Source organism: Salmo trutta, chromosome 32 (assembly GCF_901001165.1).
Source record: "Salmo trutta chromosome 32, fSalTru1.1, whole genome shotgun sequence".
NCBI classification, from domain to species: domain Eukaryota; kingdom Metazoa; phylum Chordata; class Actinopteri; order Salmoniformes; family Salmonidae; genus Salmo; species Salmo trutta.
In genome coordinates, this window is record NC_042988.1 from 3,877,761 (window position 1) to 3,898,651 (window position 20,891).

Sequence of the window (20,891 nt, forward strand, 5' to 3'; positions counted from 1 at the left end):
TTAATGAAAGACGAATTATGAACACACCGGCTAATCCTTCTCGATTCTATTTTAGTCTATTCAATGCTATTCTATTCTTTTGTAGTCCATTTGTCTATTTTAGAAAACTTTATTTGAAAACAATCACAGTAAGGAACTTCATTGTTACCTGGAAAGGATAAATACTGAGATAAAAAAAAAAATCTGCATTGGACCTTTAAACACATGCTGGTGAAATGAAAGAGAAATGCCATAGAAGATGAAGAGAAAGGTGGAACCTGAATTGACAGTAAGTACACGCTGTGTATGAACAACACAATACTGAAAGCAGCTATAGAGAGAACACCAAACACAGCAGTAGGTCTATGTGCTCATGTGGCCACTGATACAGAAAGGCTGCATATAGGCATACTATAGCCTACAGTAATCACGGATCTATTCAGCTAGTTTGAAATAAATTATTTACTCATCTCCATAAGGATATATTTTAATTACAAAAACATTTTAAATGATATGCTATTATATAGGCTTTTTGTAAACATTCATGCATTTTTTTAAAGATAGTCTAGTAGTTCAGTATGAGCCAAATGTTAATTTACGCCTCACACAATTCACAGACGGTGGTGATTGTTTTTCAAAATGTTTTTAGTGCCCCTCCATTTTCCCACCATCCAAGTACTCAATGCAAACGTAGTCCCTGCAACTCCTCCTGCTGCCACCCTCCTCGCTAGTCTACTTTCCCTTCCCATCGTCTCTCTCCCACTATATCGCGAGAGATAGGGAGCACAGAAATATTCATGTTAGTAACAACTATTATAACATTATATTTATATCGCGGATATATGAACGAATTGTATAAAGCGCTGGAGCGTATAAATTACAATTCTAATGTAAGCCAACGCAAGATTACTAAATTAGTTGTTTTATTAATAGCTGGCTAGCTAATAATAATATCTAGGTAGCTAGCTAGCGATTCGCCTGTTGTCTGTAGCACGTATGGGAGGCTAGCTAACTGTAAGTGGACACTATTTTGAAGACAAGCGTGTACAAGTGGGTAAACATAACATTACTTCAATTAGCTAGCACCCCTTATTCAACGATAATAGCCATAGTCTAGGTAGCTACTATAACAAACGATAGCTCGCTACTATTAGCTGACTAAACCGCTGTTATTTAATTAAAACAGCAAGCTAGGCTTACATTTTAGCTACATTGTTGAATATTGGCTAGTTAGCTGCTTAGCTAACTGCTTCAAGCTGGTGCTTTTTTATTTAGCTAGCTAACATGGTTCTGTTAAGATGGATGGCGTTACTAGCCAGCTGTGATGGGTCGCTAGTTAGCGACCGTTAACTAGCTAGCTCAGTAACGCTTACGCTAACTAGATTGTTTATCACGCGAAGTGCTGGCTCTTGTTGCTAGTTAACGTTAGTTAAGCTAACATGACCTCGATGTGTGTCATTTTGCCATGTCCATGCACTGTCATTACTCTGTAATATCAGCTATCTAGTTAACTGTCTCTCCTCCTCTCCTTTAGGTTATTTTAGCCATCAAGCACTGGCCTCGAGTATCTGACTAGGCCGACAATGGTTTGTGAATTCAAGCTAACTTCGTTAGCCAGTAACGTCAGTACTAACCAGGCTCTCTGGATTGTTTACATCCAGCGCCAGTTTGCAACCTAGCTAGGTAATGTTGTTAGCTAGCTAACTGGTTTCATACGCAGTCAGTTGTTCAGCTTCAATAATCTAGCCAACAAGGTATTTTATTTATTTTGTTGCCAGTAAGGTAGTTAGTTAGCTATGCCACGGTATATTTGGCTTTGCTACAGTGTGTGAAATTGATTAAGCCACTAGTTATCTGAACACTGACAAATCAGTTGGTGTCTCAAAAGCAACCGTTTGGATCTTCACCACATCTAGCTACCTAAGTACCGTTATGTGAAGATATCTAGCTAACTAATTGAATGGGTTGTCAGTAAAACGGGTTGCTTATCAATTTGTTTTTGTGGATGTAAAGCATTGACTCAATTTAAGTCAATAGTTGACAACTATTGTGACCACTAGTCCAACAGACAACAACTACAGGTGGCAACCGGTGTTAGGGGTATTTGTATTAGTTACAGTTGATTAGATATTGTAGATCATATTAGAGTTGGTTATGGCTCTGGAGAATATATGTAACAGGTAATGTGATGTATCGCCATTGATTGTGCTTGTATTGTTTTCACAGGCTGCAGTTGTGTTCTTGTGGATGTGTGGTGGACCGTAAGCAGGGCGGCCACTTGTGAACCTCACCTATTTACCTCAACTCTTTGTCGTATACCTCCTCCCTGACACCGATTTTACCCTGTCTTTTATCATAGATATTTTTAAATGTATGAAAGCATGTTGCACAGAGACAGACCCCCTATATTTCTACCTCTTCTCAGTCTGTGCTCATCAGTGTGTTACAGTAGTCTTTTAGCTGAAGGTTTTAAATGGGGGTGAATCTACTCTATGTCTGGCATAGTACGGTACTTGAATTCCCACCTGTTTGTAAATTAGCCCTGATGAGCTGTGTAGGTTTCATTAATTAACCTTAAGTGATAAACCAAATAGCAGCCAGCTAGTTGGCCAATCAGCTTCCCCCCACGCCCTCCTGGTAGAATGAACGGCTCTCTTCTAACCCCACCTAGCCCGCGGGCAGCCAACTCCTCCCCGCTGCCCCTTTCACCCTCCCCCTCTCCGTCCCCTCCATCCCCCTCCCTGTTGCCCATGTTCCCTCGGCCACCCCCCCTGCCTCCTCCCTTGGCCCAGCCTCACCCCTCCTCGCTGTCGGACACCCCCACGCCCTCCCCCTGCCTGAGCTGGACGGAGTTCTGTGAGCTGCATGCCCGCATGGCGGCCGGGGACTTTGCCCGCCACTTCCGGGCGTTCCTCCTGGAGAACCCTCACTACTCCCCCGACTCTGCTGCCACCTTCTGTCGCCGCTTCACTGACCGCTTTGTCCGACATTTCCAGAGCGAACTGGAGGGGGTGGCAGGGGCGCCGGGTACAGCCCCTGGGATGGAGGCGGGGAGCTGGGCCCCCCAATCAGACGCCACCTCCCTGGAAGAGGAGGCGGTCTCTCCCCCTCCCGTCACCGAGGGAGCCTCCTACCACCCCTGTGCCCCAGCCAACCCGGTGAGAGCCCTGCCCAAGCCTGCCTCCACACGACTGGTGTTGGAAACCAGAAGTGGGGACCAATTTCAAGACTCCTATGCTGTCACAACGGTCCTCCCCCCATCCTCCTCCTCCTCCTGCTCCTCCTCAGTGGGAGGAGGAAACAACGGCAGGCGGGAAGAGAGGGGTGCCCCAGTTAGTGTTAAACACTTTACTGGCGTCGGCCCGGGCAACGGAGAAACGACAGCCGAGGAAGAGGACAGCTGGGCGGGCGTAACGGTCATGGAGGAGGAGGTGGAGCCAGATGAGGGGGAGGCGGAGCTGGAAGTTTGCTTGGACGATGAAGACCCCTCCCATATGCCCCAAACGCCTGCCTCCCCTTGCTCCGACACAACTCTTCCTCGCTTCAAGGGTAATGGCACCCCGGCCTCGGCAGGAAGCCAGTCCAAAACCAAACTGAAGAAGCGCTTCTCTCTGCGGAGTGTTGGGCGCAGCGTGCGGGGCAGTGTCCGGGGCATCCTGCACTGGCGCAGCTCGTCCAGCGACTCCCCCCAGAGCTCCTCCCAGATGCCCTCCAGCTACAGCTACACAATGGGGGTCCAGGACGCTGCCACCGGCTCTTCCTCCAAGAGGAACTCTGGCACTCAGCCCCCTACACCCACCTCCTCCATGCCTGTATCCCTCTCCCTGCCCCTCTCCCTCCCCCACTCCTCCTCCTCCTCCCTGCCCCCGTCTTCCTCCAGCAGTGCCACCTCCCTCTCGCTATCGGAGGCACGGGACCGCCGGCGGAGCAATGGCGAGGGGGGAGAGAAGGAGAAGTGGAGCCACCGGCTGGAGAAGCTACGTCTGTCTCGCTCCCCGCCCCCCGTTCTCTCCTCGGCGCCCACTTCGGCCGTGGTGTCACCTTCCGGCCTGCCCCCCAGCAGCAGCAGCAGCGCCACCCCGAGGAAGATGGGCCGGCTGGTGAGGGAGGGAGGAGTCAGCGTCAGCTCCTCCATGCCAGATGAGTTTGCCGGGAGCCACGGTGGTTTCCCTGGCTTTTCCTTCGGCCTGCTGCACCACGGCACACAAGAACACAACAACGCTGGCACTGGCTTAAACAACACTACGTCCACCGCTAACGCCGCTCAGACAGCCGCAGTGCAGCCTCTCGTCCCCGGGGGCACTGTGGGCTGGAGGGGTGGTCGGTGGCACAAGTGCCGACTGGTCCTGAGGGAGAGGGACAAGGAGGGGGAGCGGGGCGAGGAGTACTATCTGGAGTTCTTCATCCCGCCTAAAGTGAGTGAGAGACCTGTTCAGTGCAACTCAATATTAGGAAGGTGTTCTTAATGTTTGGAGTATATAGCTGCCAAAAAAAAATCTTATTTTATAATGATACATTAATAATATGTTTGCAATTGTATTTTTATGTGAACATAATCAATGATGAAATTTAAACGCAATACTCCAGTTTGCATTTAAGTTGTCAGTTTTTGTTTAATTTCCTACCAGATAACACTGCCATATTGAGAAATAAAATTGGAAGATAAAGTTCACATTTGTAATTGTACTACATTATACTGATCGCATTATTTGTGACAAAAATATATAAACTAAATGTGCAAATTAACAATGCTTATTCTTAACCTACAAAGCACAACATTTTAATTCAAATCTTTTATTGGGTAAAACTATGTTATTCCTCCCATTTTCAATTTATTTTCCTCATTATCATTCGTTATCCTGGCCACATTAACAGTTTAGCCTGTCAATCGATCGCTGTGGGTGGGATTGTCGGAAGGATCTGGACATTTGTGAGAGTCACTGGGTTGGTAGGGTTTTCAGACCTGTTAAGGAATCATTGGGGTGGGATTTTCAGGGAAGGGAGTAGATTAGTAATTGAGTAATTAAAACACTTTTTCAATATAATTTGTGGCAAAACCTAAGAACAATATGCTAAACAAAAATATAAACTTAACATGTACATAAAAGATACCAGAAATGTTCCATACGCACAAAACAATTATTTCTCTCAAATTTTGTACACAAATTTGTTTACGTCCCTTTTAGTGAGCATTTCTCCTTTGCCAAGATAATCCATCAACCTGACAGGTGTGGCATATCAAGAAGCTGATTAAATAGCATGATCATTACACAGGTGCACCTTGTGCTGGGGACAATAAAAGGCCACTTTAAAATGTGCACACAACACAATGCCACAGATGTCTCAAGCTTTGAGGGTGCAGGCAATTGGCTTGCTGACTGCAGGAATGTCCACCAGAGCTGTTGCTAGAGAACGTTGTTTTAGGGAATTTGGCAGTACGTCCAACATACCTCACAACCGCAGACCACCTCAGGACCTCCACATCTGGGGGGGAGGGTGCTGAGGTGTGTATCTGTCTATAATAAAGCCCTTTTGTAGGGAAAACTAATTCTGATTGGCTGGGCCTGGCTCCCCAGTGGGTGGGGGCCATCAGAGTAGGTTGTGTATCTTTGATGTAACACTGAGGCATGACAACCTGTCAACATGCTCCTTTGGAATGCTTGGAGATGAATGTCATTGGCAGGCATTGTGAATATTCCATAATGTGAAAATTGCACAATTTCTCTGAGCGCACAGATGTGTCTTATTCAATGTTCTTCTCTGTCCCCCTGTCTCAGTCCTCCAAGCCCAGGCTGACTGTCCCATGCTGCTCTATTGTGGATGTGAGGAGCACCACAGCCCTGGAGGTGCCTGACAAGGAGAACACCTTCCTCCTGCAGGTGATGCTCTGCTCTGTCCGTCCTTTCATTTCCCCTTTCTTGTTCTTTCTCAGTTCATTTTGTTCAGGTAGTCAGCTCCTGTTCTGCTTGCATCTGTAGACTGACTTGTATTTCTCTCGCTCGCTCTCTCACCCCCTCTGTCACCCCCTCTCTCACCCCTTCCTCTCTCACCCCAATGTCTCTCGCCCCTCTCTCTCACCCCCCCCTCTCTCTCACCCCCTCTGTCGCCCCCTCTCTCACCCCTTCCTCTCTCACCCCAATGTCTCTCGCCCCTCTCTTTCACCCCCCTCTTTCTCTCACCCCTCTCTCTCGCTCTCACTCTCTCGCTAACCCTATCTTTCTCTCTGTCAGTTGGAGGGACAGGTGCAGTATGTGATTGAGACACGAGACGCTGTGCAGATGAGAGCCTGGTTGAGTGACATCAGGAACGGTATATGTATCAGGTAAGCAAATTGTGTGTTAAGTAATACATGTAACACATGTTTTCTTTCAAGTCAGTGATAAGGGGGGGGGGGGGGGGGGGCAGTGAGTGAGAGTTAAGAGGGACCATATATATATGCTTGTATTCACTGACTGTCAACTATTGATGAGGTCAACAGAAGTAGAAGCGACGCCCCAGCTACTGTAGAACAAGCTTTGTGTATCTTGACTCTACAGTGAACAGGAGGACATAGAAGCTGTGTGTGGGGGACCCATGGACATCAGTGGAATGCCAGAATTCAGTGACCGCCTCTCTCAAGGTGAGTGGGGCATGCCAAATCCCAAATCGACCCCTACACACCTCCCCAAGCTACTACTCTTAGACCAGTATATACCAACCAGTCAATCGCGGTCCTAGTCAGCTAGGCATTCCTAGTCGATCGCCGAACATTTCTTTGCGCTTCTCTTTTTTTACATTTATTTTTGTTGCCTTGAGCCGTTGGTGGTAGATACACTTGATTCGGCAGCCCTGTGCGCCGGGTAGGCAAAGTGTTCCCATTTTGAACCATTTCATTTGTCTGAAGGAGCAAACTCTGCCTACCCGGCAGACCCCTAGAGCTAAATCAAGTGCGCCTACTGCGCTGGCCAATCGGATAGCTCAAATCATCGTGCCAGTAGCTTCCACTACCCCACAGCAAAGTTTGATACTAGCCTAAATGAGATTTTAATAACTTTTAAAACCCTGACCAGAGAGACTGTCAAAGAATACAGCAAATAGCTGCTGCTTTTACGATTCAACACTTTTCAAAACATAAAAAATGTGCTTCTCCCTACTTACACTCACGTTACAACCAGCACTGCAGCTGCAGTGAATGAGTAGCCAAGTGTATCGATGGGCCTGCGTTTTTATTAACGGCTCGTCTTGTCTATTTTAATGTCGACTAATAATTCAGTTTCTCTGGTCATAGGAACAACATGAATTTGTGCTTGAGACAGAAATAATGCGGTGTGACTCGAGTTTGGTCATCAGACTGTTTCCCCTCTCTGGTCAGTCTCACCGGAAAAAGGAGAGATCAGGGACCGTGAGAGGCAGACCCTCTGCTGCTCACTCTCTCCCTTCATCCGCTGAGACTGACCATCAGATGCAGATACAACCAGACATGGAAACGGTTTGTGGGTTTATGAAATGCATGTTCCTTTATTGAATATAATATGTGTATGATGCCTTGTCCTTTGGTGCTGTCGATGTAGCCTGTAGAGCGAAACGCAGGTTGTGAGTTCGCCAGCAATTCATTTGGTTTTGGCAGCAGCTATTTGTTTGTTGCACTGCATTTAATGTTTCTTATCAGGCCTTTTCTTATCAGTGTTACAATTCAAGTGCACAGAGTTCTGTAATCACAATGTGAAGTAAAATAATTGCTTTTAAAACGTAGCCTACCTGCGAATTGTTTGTTCCTCTGTCATGCTCCTGCTGAGATGGGAGGTGGGTCAAACGGAACTTCTTCTTCTTTGGGATTTTGTTGGGAGATCGCATCCAACTTTTAGGTGCATACACCACCACCTACTGTACTGGTGTAAGGCCATTCACGGCCTACCTACATTAAATTATTTGATATGGTAATATACTGCTCAAAAAAATAAAGGGAACACTAAAATAACACATCCTAGATCTGAATGAAATAATCTTATTAAATACTTTTTTCTTTACATAGTTGAATGTGCTGACAACAAAATCACACAAAAATAATCAATGGAAATCCAATTTATCAACCCATGGAGGTCTGGATTTGGAGTCACAGTCTGTGGTGCAACGTGGCGTTGGTGGATGGAGCGAGACATGATGTCCCAGATGTGCTCAATTGGATTCAGGTCTGGGGAACGGGCGGGCCAGTCCATAGCATCAATGCCTTCCTCTTGCAGGAACTGCTGACACACTCCAGCCACATGAGGTCTAGCATTGTCTTGCATTAGGAGGAACCCAGGGCCAACCGCACCAGCATATGGTCTCACAAGGGGTCTGAGGATCTCATCTCGGTACCTAATGGCAGTCAGGCTACCTCTGGCGAGCACATGGAGGGCTGTGCGGCCCCCCAAAGAAATGCCACCCCACACCATGACTGACCCACCCCCAAACCGGTCATGCTGGAGATTGTTGCAGGCAGCAGAACGTTCTCCACGGCGTCTCCAGACTCTGTCACGTCTGTCACGTGCTCAGTGTGAACCTGCTTCATCTGTGAAGAGCACAGGGCGCCAGTGGCGAATTTGCCAATCTTGGTGTTCTCTGGCAAATGCCAAACGTCCTGCACGGTGTTGGGCTGTAAGCACAACCCCCACCTGTGGACGTCGGGCCCTCATACCACCCTCATGGAGTCTGTTTCTGACCGTTTGAGCAGACGCATGCACATTTGTGGCCTGCTGGAGGTCATTTTGCAGGGCTCTGGCAGTGCTCCTCCTGCTCCTCCATGCACAAAGGCGGAGGTAGCAGTCCTGCTGCTGGGTTGTTGCCCTCCTACGGCCTCCTCCACGTCTCCTGATGTACTGGCCTGTCTCCTGGTAGCGCCTCCATGCTCTGGACACTACGCTGACAGACACAGCAAACCTTCTTGCCACAGCTTGCATTGATGTGCCATCCTGGATGAGCTGCACTACCTGAGACACTTGTGTGGGTTGTAGACTCCAAAACATCAGTCAGGAAGCATAGGAACTGAGAAGTGGTCTGTGGTCACCAACTGCAGAACCACTCCTTTATTGGGGGTGTCTTGCTAATTGCCTATAATTTCCACCTGTTGTCTATTCCATTTGCACAACAGCATGTGAAATTTATTGTCAATCAGTGTTGCTTCCTAAGTGGACAGTTTGATTTCACAGAAGTGTGATTGACTTGGAGTTATATTGTGTTGTTTAAGTGTTCCCTTTATTTTTTTGAGCAGTGTATATAAAATTGAGACAAAGGGAAATTGCCCAGCCAACTATTAGCCCTCTCTACAAAACCCACCACCCCATTCCACTGTTTAACCCTATCAAGTCCTACTTCAGGCCAACGGTCTGAGAAGACAGAACACTACCACTCAACACCCCCCGCAACTGTTCTGCAGTAAAAGTACTTCTCTGCCACCTCAATTTTCTGTGATTTTCTGCAGTACAATTAACAACCAAGGCTATAAATGCTAAAAAGTCCACCGTACTGAAGCACATATTCTTCCCATCTCTCAGGATCCCTCACCCGGTCCCCATCTTCCTCTACCACTCTCCTCACTGCTTCGGCATATGACACTTTCTGTACTACTCTAACCCTGGCTACCTCAATGTCCCTTTCTCTCACCGGACACCTCCAAACTCCAGTTCCCTGCGAACCCCCACAACTAACATGTATTACTTTCTCCGCCGATACCACATATTCCTTCATCTCATGCCCTCCTTTCTCACATCAAGGCATCTCCCTCCGACACACTGCTGCAACATGCCCATAAACTTGACACCTAAAACACTCTTTTATTTTCTAAACAAAAGCTCTCACCGGGTAATTGACACTTCCTACCATGACCTTATCTGGCAAAGGCTCTGCATCAAAACTCAGCTTGACAGACGATGTCTTCTCCGTTTCCCCACACTCTCCACCAAATCTACAACTCACCAAACGGCGGGTGTTAGACACCGGAATCTTCAATTTCAACTGCTCCTCCTCAACACTTAATGCCACCCCCGTTATCACTCCTTTCAACGGCACCCTGCTCTGCAAAGCAAGTCATAATTATTGTCCCTAATCGCGTAATCCGGCGCACCCACTCCCTCTGGGTGGATGAAACACAATAAATCATCACGAGTCCACTCCGAGTTAACTTCACCAACTCAACAGTCCCCAACCTGACACCACACACCACATATGGATCAGCCAAAATACAAGGATCCATTTGCTCTACAAATCTCACTTCCACTGGGCCAGAATCATCCTCAGGACAAGGCCCGAATTCGGCAGTCCTCATCGCATGTATTTCATCCTCACTCTCGCCAAGGCTCCATCTCGGATGAACTTCACGCCGACCTTCCTCACCACACCACTTCTCTCTCTATTCAACTTTCTCAGCAGTCAGCAATGCACCTGCCACCACAGTTAATTCATCCTCACTCTCATCACCTTCAATTTCCATGGGACACTCGCCATTCAGCAAACTGCTCGGCCACACGATGCCATACACGCTGTTTGCCATCTGCCCGGTACAATTGAAACTGTGATTCATCCGTGAAGAGCACACTTCTCCAGTGGCCATCGAAGGTGAGCATTTGCCCACTGAAGTCGGTTAGGACACTGAACTGCAGTCGGGTCAAGACCCTGGTGAGGACAACGAGGACGCAGATGAGCTTCCCTTAGACGGGTTCTGACAGTTTGTGCAGAAATTCTTTGGTTGTACTAACCCTCAGTTGTTCGGGTGGCTGGTTTCAGATGATCCCGCAGGTGAAGAAGCCGGATATGGAGGTGTTGGAGGCGGCTTATGGTAGAGAAATGAACATTAAATTCTCTGGCAACAGCTCTGGTGGACATTCCTGCGGTCAGCAAGCCAATTGCACGCTTCCTCAACTTGAGACATCTGTGGCATTGTGTGACAAAACTGCACATTTTAGGGTGGGCTTTTATTGTCCCCAGCACAAGGTTCACCTGTGTAATGATGATGCTGTTTAATCAGCTTCTTGATATGCCACACCTATCAAGTGGATGGATTATCTTGGCAAAGGAGAAATGCTCACTAACAGGGTACTAATTGTGCACAACATTTCGAGAAATAAGCTTTTTGTGCATATGGAACATTTCTGGGATCTTTTATTTAAGCTCAAGAAATGGGACCAACATTTTACATGTTGTGTTTTATATTTTTGTTCAGTGCATGTTTATTGTGCTGTTCAGGCCTTTATGTAAGGTAATAGTTACCATTGATTTGTGATTAGTCTAAAAGTGTACAGTCCAAGATGAGGCCTGATGGGAATTGTACATGAAACCCTGTCATTTAATTGGTTGCCATGCTGGCTGAACGCTATATGTTCAGCTATTGATTGAAGCTTGGTTTCTTTGGAGCTCAACTTATTATTTGATTAATTTTCCAGTTTATGCTCCTGTCCAGTTATGGTTATGTTATTTTTGATTGTACATAGTGAACAATTTTCCGGCGACTCCACCTCAGCACTGTAAATAAACACCCTCATTCTGAGTTTGCCTTGTATCGAAGCATCTGCCTCCTTACTGAAACCTCTACTGCTAGGGTGGCCTCCGTTACAGGCCTACTGCAATAAACCTTATTCCTACAGAACTGTTCTTATTTGGTAAATGTTGCATAGGCTTACATTAAAAAAAAATATATGTTTAGAAACAGTTCGGAGCTGTAGATCTCTGCTTGCATTTTGAAAGTGAACTTGGCTCAGAAAAGGTTGGTGACCACTGCCCTAGACGCTTAAACTGTAAGAATCTACAAACAGCAGAAATGTAGCATAAGGTAAGTAGGAGCTACTCCTTACCTATCAAATCTTCTCAAATATGACTGCACAAGATAGGATCTAAGAGCCCATTTGGGATTGTTGTGTGACGGTTTCCCTGTTTCACAATTTTTTGCAGCTTTACAAATATACAGTTAGATCACTTAACACCTGATACAGAAAGCGAGACGAAAAAAGTTGTTTTAACCACGAGTCCAACGTTTCGTTGCTGTTTGAAAGTAAAAGAAGTCTGGTTAAATAAAAGGTAAGACTGATGTTTTTGCTCCTGTCCTGTTGCAGTGTGTTATGGAGGTGTGGGCGGCTCCTCCCCGCTGATGGACCCTCTCCCCCCAGAGTTACCGCCCCGCGCCCCTCTGGATGAATCAGACGGACGCGTGGGTGGAGCCGGCCTGGGCACACCATTTGCGGAGACGCCAGATGCCACAGGTGTGAAGCCTGTTACTTACGCATTAGCAAACACACATACACACCAGAATGTACAGAGCAAGTCTGGTGATACCTTTTTTTTGTCTAATCTTTTCATCAATCCCTCCTCACCTGCCAGGATCCTTCCTGTTCTCAGACGTGGCGGAGGCGGTGGAGCACCCTCTGAGCGAGTGCCAGTGGTTCCACGGGACGTTGTCGCGCCTGAAGGCGGCCCAGCTGGTGCTGGCAGGGGGTACTGCCAGCCACGGCGTCTTCCTTGTGCGCCAGAGCGAGACACGCCGCGGGGAGTACGTCCTCACCTTCAACTTCCAGGGCAAGGCCAAGGTACAAGAGACGGGGGAGGGAGAGTGTCTGTGTCAAATCAAATCACATTTTATTTGTCACATGTGCCGAATACACCTGGTGTAGACTTTACTGTGTAATGCTTGCTAACGAGCCCTTCCCAACAATGCAGAGTTTTAAAATCAAAATTGAAATAGTAACAAGAGGAATACAATATAATACACAAGAATGGCGCTACATACAGGGAGTACCAGTACCAGTTCAATGTGGAGCTACATACAGGGAGTACCAGTACCAGATCAATGTGGAGCTACATACAGGGAGTACCAGTACCAGATCAATGTGGAGCTACATACAGGGAGTACCAGTACCAGATCAATGTGGAGCTACATACAGGGAGTACCAGTACCAGACCAATGTGGAGCTACATACAGGGAGTACCAGTACCAGATCAATGTGGAGCTACATACAGGGAGTACCAGTACCAGATCAACGTGCAGAGGTACGAGGTGCTTGAGGTAGATATATACATGAAGGCAGGGTAAAGTGACTAGGCATCAGGATAGATAATAAGAGTTAAATAAAGAACAGAGCAGCAGCAGCAAATTATGTGTGTTTGTGTTGTCGGTCTGCGTGTAGGTGTTCTGTTTGTGGGTTTTGGTTGTGTGTGTGTGTGTGTATACATACATACATGCAAAAAAACAAACCTTCCTTTTTCAGGACCCTGTCTTTCAAAGATAATTTGTAAAAATCCAAATAACTTCACAGATCTTCATTGTAAAGGGTTTAAACACTGTTTCCCATGCTTGTTCAATGAACTATAAACAATTAATGAACATGCACCTGTAGAACGGTCGTTAAGACACTAACAGCTTACAGACGGTAGGCAATTAAGGTCACAGTTATGAAAACTTAGGACACTAAAGAGGCCTTTCTACTGACTCTGGAAAACACCAAAAGAAAGATGCCCAGGGTCCCTGCTCATCTGCGTGAATGTGCCTTATGCATGCAGCAAGGAGGCATGAGGACTGCAGATGTGGCCAGGGCAATAAATTGCAATGTCCGTACTGTGAGACCACTAAGATAGCGCTACAGGGAGACAGGACGGACAGCTGGTCGTCCTCACAGTGGCAGACCACTTGTAACAACACCTGCACTGGATCGGTACATCCAAACATCACACCTGTGGGACAGGTACATGATGGCAACAACAACTGCCCGAGTTACACCAGGAACCCACAATCCCTCCATCAGTGCTCAGACTGTTCGCAATAGGCTGAGAGAGGCTCGACTGAGGGCTTGTTGGCCTGTTGTATGGCAGGTCCTCACCAGACATCACCGGCAACAACGTCGCCTATGGGCACAAACCCACCGTTGCTGGACCAGACGGGACTGGCAAAAAGTGGTGTTCACTTACGAGTCACGGTTTTGTCTCATCAAATCAAAGTTTATTAGTCACGTGCGCTGAATACAACAGGTGTAGACCTTACAGTGAAATGCTTACTTACGGGCTCTAACCAATAGTGCAAAACAGGTATTAGGTGAACAATAGGTAGGTAAAGAAATAAAACAACAATAAAAAGACGGGCTATATACAGTAGCGAGGCTATAAAAGTAGCGAGGCTACATACAGGGGTGATGGTCGGATTTGCGTTTATTGTCGAAGGAAATAGCGTTACACCGAGGCCTGTACTCTGGAGCGGGATCAATTTGGAGGTGGAGGGTCCGTCGTGGTCTGGGGCAGTGTGTCACAGTATCATCGGACTGAGCTTGTTGCCATTGCAGGGAATCTCAATGCTGTGTGTTACAGGGAAGACATCCTCCTCCCTCATGTGGTACCCTTCCTGCAGGCTCATCCTGACATGACCCTCCAGCATGACAATGTCACCAGCCATACTGCTTGTTCTGTGCGTGATTTCCTGCAAGACAGGAATGTCAGTGTTCTGCCATGGCCAGCGAAGAGCCCGGAGCGCAATCCCATTGAGCACGTCTGGGACCTGTTGGATCGGAGGGTGAGGGCTAGGGCCACTCCTGCCAGAAATGTCCGGGAACTTGCAGGTGCCTTGGTGGAAGAGTGGGGTAACATCTCACAGCAAGAACGGGCAAATCTGGTGCAGTCCATGAGGAGAAGATGCATTGCAGTACTTAGTATCTGGTGTGGCCACCCGCTGCATTGACTGTTACTTTTGATTTTGACCCCCCCCCTTTGTTCAGGAACACGTTATTCCATTTCTGTTAGTCACATGTCTGTGGAACTTGTTCAGTTTATGTCTCAGTTGTTGAATCTTGTTATGTTCATACAAATATTTACACATGTTAAGTTTGCTGAAAATAAACACAGTTGACAGTGAGGACGTTTCTTTTTTTGCGGAGTTTGCATACATACATGTGGGTCAGTGCAAGATACAGGCATTGCCGTTAGTATGGGTACCAATATTTGACTATTTAGCAGTCTGGCTATTTAGCGGTCTTATGGCTTGGGGGAAGAAGCTGTCTTTGAGCCTGTTCCTCTAAGAGCCAATGCTCTGGTACTGTTTGCTGGACGGTAGCAGAGTGAACAGTCTATGACTTTGGTGGCGGGAGTCTTTAGCAATTTCTCTGGCCTTCCTCGGACACCGCCTGATGTAGAGGTCCTGGATGGCAGGGAGCTTGGCTCCAGTGATGTACTGGGCTGTCCGCACCACCCTCTGTAGCGCTTTGCGCATTTGCCATATCAAGTGGTGATGCAGCCAGTCAAAATGCTCTCGATGGCACCAAGGAACTTGAGACTCTCGACCCACTCCACAACAGCCCTGTGGATGGGGGGCGTGCTCACCTCTCTTTCTCCTATAGTCCACGATCAGCTCTATGGTCTTACTGACGTTGAGGGAGAGGTTGTTGTCCTGCCAGGTCTCTGACCTCCTCCTTGTAGGCTGACTCATCGCTGTCGGTGATCAGGCCTACCACCGCTGTGTCATCAGCAAACTTGTTCGTGTTTTAGTCATGCGTGGCCATGCAGTCGTGGTTGAACAGGGAGTACTGGAGGGGCCCAAGTACACATCCCTGAGGGGCCCAAATACACACCCCTGAGGGGCTCCCGTGTTGAGGGTCAGCGTGGCAGAGGTGTTGTTGCCTAACCTCACCACCTGGGGCCGGCCCGTCTGGAAGTCCAGGATCCAGTTGCAGAGGGAGACGTCAGTCCCAGAGTCTTTAGCTTGGTGATGAGCTTGGATGGGACTATGGTGTTGACCGCTGAGATGTAGCCCATTCTCACATAGTGATTTCCCCTCTTGTCCAGGTGGAAGAGGGCAGTTTAAAGTGCAATTGAGATTGCGTCATCTGTGAATCTGTTTGGGCGGTATGCGAATTGGAGTGGGTTTAGGGTGTCTGGGATGGTGGTGTTGTTGTGTGTCACGACCAGCCTTTCAAAGCACTTCATAATTACAGGTGCTACAGGGTGATAGTCATTTAGGCAGGTTACTTTGGAGCTCTTTGGAACAGTGAAAATGGTGGTCAGCTTGAAACATGTTGGGATGACAGACTGGGACGAGGTCTGCGCATGCTTTGAGAACGCGCCGTGGTATTACGTCTGGCCCATCGGCCTTGTGATTGTTAACTTGTTTAAACGTTTTGCTCACATTGGCCACAGAGAGCGAGATCACACAGTCATCTGGAAAAACAGGGGCTTTCACGCAAGGCACAGTGTTATATTCCTCAAAGCGAGCATAAAAGGCATTTAGCTCGTTTTTGAGTTCTGCGTCGCTGGGCAACTCATGGCTGGGTTTCCCTTTGTAATCCGTTATTGTCTGCAAGCCTTGCCGCATACGACGAGCATCGGAGATGGTGGAATATTATTCCACTTTCCTCCTATATTGTCCTTGTGTGAAAGAGAGAGTAAGACAGTATTGATGTTTACGTGTGTGTTTGAAAGTACCAGTGTTTTTATGTGAAATGGTAGGGGAAACAACAATACCATGTTAGGAGATATACCTGCTAAGTAGCGTCCAAAGCTAACCCATATCCCCCTCTCTTCTCCCTTCTTTTGTCTCTCCCCCTTCTACTCCTTCTCTCTCTCTCTCTCTCTCTCTCTCTCTCTCTCTCTCTCTCTCTCTCTCTCTCTCTCTCTCTCTCTCTCTCTCTATTCTCTCTCTATTCTCTTTCTCTCCCTTCTCTCTGTCCGCTGCAGCACCTGCGTCTGTCTCTGAACGAGGACGGCCAGTGCCGGGTGCAGCACCTGTGGTTCCAGTCCATATTCGACATGCTGGAGCACTTCCGCGTGCACCCAATCCCCCTGGAGTCTGGGGGTGCCTCGGACGTCACTCTCATCAGCTTTGTGGGCGCCACCGCCGTCCGGCAGCCAGGTAACAGGTCAGGGGTGAAAGGTCACAGGATATTCCACTAGGATGAAACTACACTGGGTTTACACTGGCCTCTAAATGCAAGTCTTGGGTGTTGTATATACGTTGTATGTCTGGTGTATGTGTTTTATGCATTAGGATTGGGTTACACTATGCTATTATGTCAGTGAATCAATACAGTGTGCGTGTGTATCATCCCATTGAAGATCAGGAGTGTGTGTGTACAGGCCATAAGTAATTTTGTGTGTGCTAAAACATGGCCACTGCATGATGTTTCTGTCAATGTCATTATAACATAAGACTGGCTGCTTTGCATCCTCATCCTGTGTCCACTACAGCATGCATGCTTACATGCGTGCGCACACACACTGGAGTGGCTCCGCATGGCTCGGTCCCATCAATTTGCACTGATGCTCCCACCCATACACCCCTTCCTCTTACAACTGCCCCCCCCCCCCCCCCCCCCCCCCCCCACCACACACAATTCCAAATCAACCCCTAGCCCCTATTACTCTCTATGTCCCTAGGCCCTAGCACTCTACCTCCTTTCCTTCTACACCCTTCTTTCCACCCCTCCGCCCACCCACCCCTCCCCCGTGCCTTCCAGAGCTCTGATTGGCTGTCTCTTATTGTGTTTTCGTTGGGTCATTCTTCGCAGGCCGGGACAGGGCAGGCAGCCGGCCCACAGTCTGTGATGTCATCACCACGCGCCACCCTGACTCTCCATCAACCCCCATCTCTGACTGTGTGTAAGTGAGACCAGACTCCACAGAGAGAGAGACACCGAGTTAGAGAGAGGGAGACGTAGCGCGAGAGACCGAGGGAGACGTAGCGGGAGAGACAGACGGCAAGAGGGAGACCTGGAGAGAGAGACGGCAAGAGGGAGAGAGCGGTGGCGAGAGAGAGACCTAGAGGGGGAGAGACCTACAGAGAAAGACGGCGAGCGAGAGGGACAGACCGAGGGCGAGCGAGAGGGACAGACCGAGACCTAGCGAGAGAGACAGACCCAGGCCTCGAGCGAGCGCAATGGTACGAGAGAGAGACCCAGAGCGAGGGACCCAGAGCGAGGGACGGCAAGAAAAAGAGAGACAGCGTGAGAAACCTAGAATGGGAGAGACTTAGTGAGGAAAAGACGGCGAAAGATACAGAGATATCTAGAGTGAGAGAGACAGCGATCTAGCGAGAGATCTAGAGAGAAAGACTGTGAGAGAGAGAGGCAGCATGAGAGAGAGACAGACCGAGAGGGGGAGAAACCGAGAGAAGGACCCAGAGCGAGAGACTGCAAGAAAGAGAAAGAGGCAGCGTGAGAGACCTAGAGAGAGGAGAAACCTAGACTGGGAGACCTAGTGAGGGAAAGGCGGCGAGAGAGAGAGAGAGAGAGATCAAGAGTGAGAGAGACAGTGACTTGCGGGACCGAGAGAGACGCCCAGAGCGAGGGACTGCAAGAAAGAGAGAGAGAGAGGCAGCGTGAGAGACCTAGAGAGAGGAGAAACCTAGACTGGGAGACCTATTGAGGGAAAGGCGGCGAGAGAGAGATCAAGAGTGAGAGAGACATTGACCTAGCGAGAGACCTAGAGAGAATGATGGCGAGAGAGAGGCAGCACGAGAGACAGACAGAGAGAGAGAAACCGAGAGAAGGACCTAGAGCGAAAGGGACCTAGCCAGCGAGAGGGACCGAGACCTAGCCAGCGAGAGAGACGGCCGGCGAGAGAGAGAGATGTAAGCGAGAGAGAGAAAGTGATGGAACGCACCATAGTGCGAGTGTAGAGCTAGCTAGAGTGGCCATTCACCTCAGTGTACTGCTCAGTCTTCCAGTGAAGTTAGTCTGTACTAACCTTATCTAGAACTGGACCTACCATAGAGTATTTTTGAGAACACAGATCACTCCTAGAGCAATGACTTGAGAGACCACCACTGCCATAGAATGTTGTATCTGCTAAAAAGTTTAGGGTCATGTAGAATCTTCATAGAACATTTTCAGACGATGCGTTGTTTTGTGTTGTACATTAAATGTATTTAATAGACGGGAACAAGGTGTGTATGTGAGCGCACAGTGTGTTTGTGTGTGTCTCGACTGATTCCATGACATGGACCTGTCACACAGACGTCGCGGCCATGACACTCACTCTGTCTCTCCCCCTCTTCCTCCTCCTCTTCTCCCTTCTCACCACTCGCTCTCTGGAAATGTCACCTTTTTATCTTGTCCCCCGCCCCACCCGCCCCTCCTTTATTTACACCTTTTACCACTCTTTCTTTCTCTGCTTTTCTCTCTGGGCTGTTCTTTCCTCCCAACAGACTTGACCAGCAGACCCCGTAGCCCCCCCCAGCCTCCTCCCCCACCCCTGCCCCCCGGCCGGCCCCCACCCCCAACCCCACCCCAGGAACGAGGGAACGAGACCGAGCTGGGAGGAGGTGGAGGAGGAACTGCAGCAACTGCAGGAGGAGGTGAAGGAGCGGAGGACTGGGAGGAGAGGGAAGCTCCTCTTCGCCAACTGGAGGGGGTGGAGGGCGAAGAGCGGGAAGGAGGGAGGGCAAGAGCCATTGACAACCAGTACTCCTTCTTCTGAGGAGGGAGGGGGTTGTTTGTGCGAAAGGGAGAGTGGAGGAGGTGGGAGTCATAGCCATTCATAACCAGTATTTGTATTTTATTACGAGACTGTGAGGGGAAGGGGTTAGAAGGATGTACTAACACTATTAAAACACAAGCATTCTGGGAGATTCAGCAAGATTGAGAGAAAGAGAAAACGGGTGAAAGAGAAGAGAGAGGGATGGGAGCACCTTACAACACTAAGTAAAGGTACACTAATGTTTAGCGAGATAAGCTTTTTTGTCGGTACACCTCTTGGTACGCTTTCTGTAGACTTTTGAATCCATTTATGGATGTAGGTAGTGAGAGAGATCCTCTGAACCCAGCAGTACCATACCTCAATATCCTGCAGACATTCTACTGGCCAACAGTACACTTTCACAGAGGTAGAGATGGAGGACAACCATATACTTACAAGGTGGCAAAGAGACTAGGCTAGAACCGGCAGGCAGGATACATATACCTCAGTCACTCTTTCAACCTCACTCTTTCTCTCTGTCTCTGTTTTTCTCTCCACTCATTTTCTGGTTTTCTTTAATGGTAGAGAAGTGGCCAGAGATAGAGAGTGATTATATCTATCATTCAGATAAAAATAATTACTTTATTGATAATAATGATATGATTAACAATAATGATAAAGGAAATAATGATGATGGTCGGAAATAATAGTATTAATTTTATTTTTAAAATGCCTTTTATTGTATGTTGTTTACTCCATGTAATGTGTAACACTTGTTCCTGCCCCCATTCGGTTATTTCAGTTGAAATTTGTTTGCGTTTTTTTATATTCCTAAGCCTCATACTCAGTCTTTCCCTCACACTCATACAGTCCACTCCTCCTGGACCTCATTCAAATTTAATTTTAATGTGCAGAAATAGAAAATAAGAAAAATATAAGGGGGGGAAAAAACATTTTTCTACTTGTGCCTTTCTTTGTTATCACCTCTGTCATACTCCTTCAACCTGTGCCTGGGTTGTGTGGCCATGTCCGTCTTTCTGCCATTCAGTTCAGTGCTTCTTTCTTTCTCTTTGTATCCCCCTCCTTCCTCTCTTTGTTTATACCTTCACTTCTTCTGTTTGTGCTCTACTCTGAGCCTTGTCATCTTTTACACATCTTACCCCCATACCCCTGTTAATCCTTTTCAAATGTTGATCTCTATTTGTGCCTTTCTGTCTCTGTCGCTCTCTCTTTTGCTGGGACCTTGTGTTGACGGTGGGCAGGGTTTTGTCCAACCTGTGTGGTTAGTTTCAGGTACTACATTGAATTAAATGATAATATGATATAATATAATTATACTGAAACATTTTGGCCTCGTGTGTTGTTGCTTTGGTTCACTGTTATTGTTTCTTACTGAATAAAGGGGAAGGATGTAAAGGAATGTTACAGTAATTCTTTGGGTTGTCACTAGTTGCCACAAAGTCAGATGGCAATGTCATGAAAACAAAAATGAGTTTTTGGGTCATAATTTAAGGTTAGTCATACGGTCAGCAATGTGG

The 20,891-nt window shown here is 47.7% G+C and overlaps 1 protein-coding gene across 7 annotated transcripts; it reads left to right on the forward strand.

The window, feature by feature from the left end:
• The first annotated feature begins 713 nt into the window (after nucleotides 1–713).
• sh2b1 (SH2B adaptor protein 1) lies at nucleotides 714–20,773 on the forward strand. 7 transcript variants are annotated; one of them, XM_029727117.1, is made up of 11 exons: nucleotides 715–1,029; nucleotides 1,514–1,662; nucleotides 2,206–4,394; nucleotides 5,757–5,858; nucleotides 6,210–6,301; nucleotides 6,516–6,598; nucleotides 12,042–12,188; nucleotides 12,307–12,512; nucleotides 16,636–16,810; nucleotides 17,466–17,556; nucleotides 19,103–19,155. In XM_029727117.1, exons 3-11 carry the CDS (start codon nucleotides 2,622–2,624, stop codon nucleotides 19,122–19,124), a joined length of 2,691 nt encoding a protein of 896 aa, XP_029582977.1. In that variant the 5' UTR covers nucleotides 715–1,029; nucleotides 1,514–1,662; nucleotides 2,206–2,621; the 3' UTR covers nucleotides 19,125–19,155. The 7 variants fall into 7 exon arrangements, with proteins under 7 accessions (XP_029582982.1, XP_029582977.1, XP_029582976.1 ...); XM_029727116.1 differs by having other exon boundaries at nucleotides 1,514–1,565; XM_029727119.1 differs by having other exon boundaries at nucleotides 715–869.
• Nucleotides 20,774–20,891: the final 118 nt, after the last annotated feature.

Excerpts from the sequence above, each read along its gene's own strand:
- sh2b1 (XM_029727122.1), top strand. The coding sequence starts at position 2,622 with ATGAACGGCTCTCTTCTAACCCCACCTAGCCCGCGGGCAGCCAACTCC. Across the intron at positions 12,513-16,635 it reads ACTTCCAGGGCAAGGCCAAG|CACCTGCGTCTGTCTCTGAA; the intron begins GTACAAGAGACG and ends TGTCCGCTGCAG. Across the intron at positions 16,811-19,102 it reads CACCGCCGTCCGGCAGCCAG|ACTTGACCAGCAGACCCCGT; the intron begins GTAACAGGTCAG and ends TCCTCCCAACAG.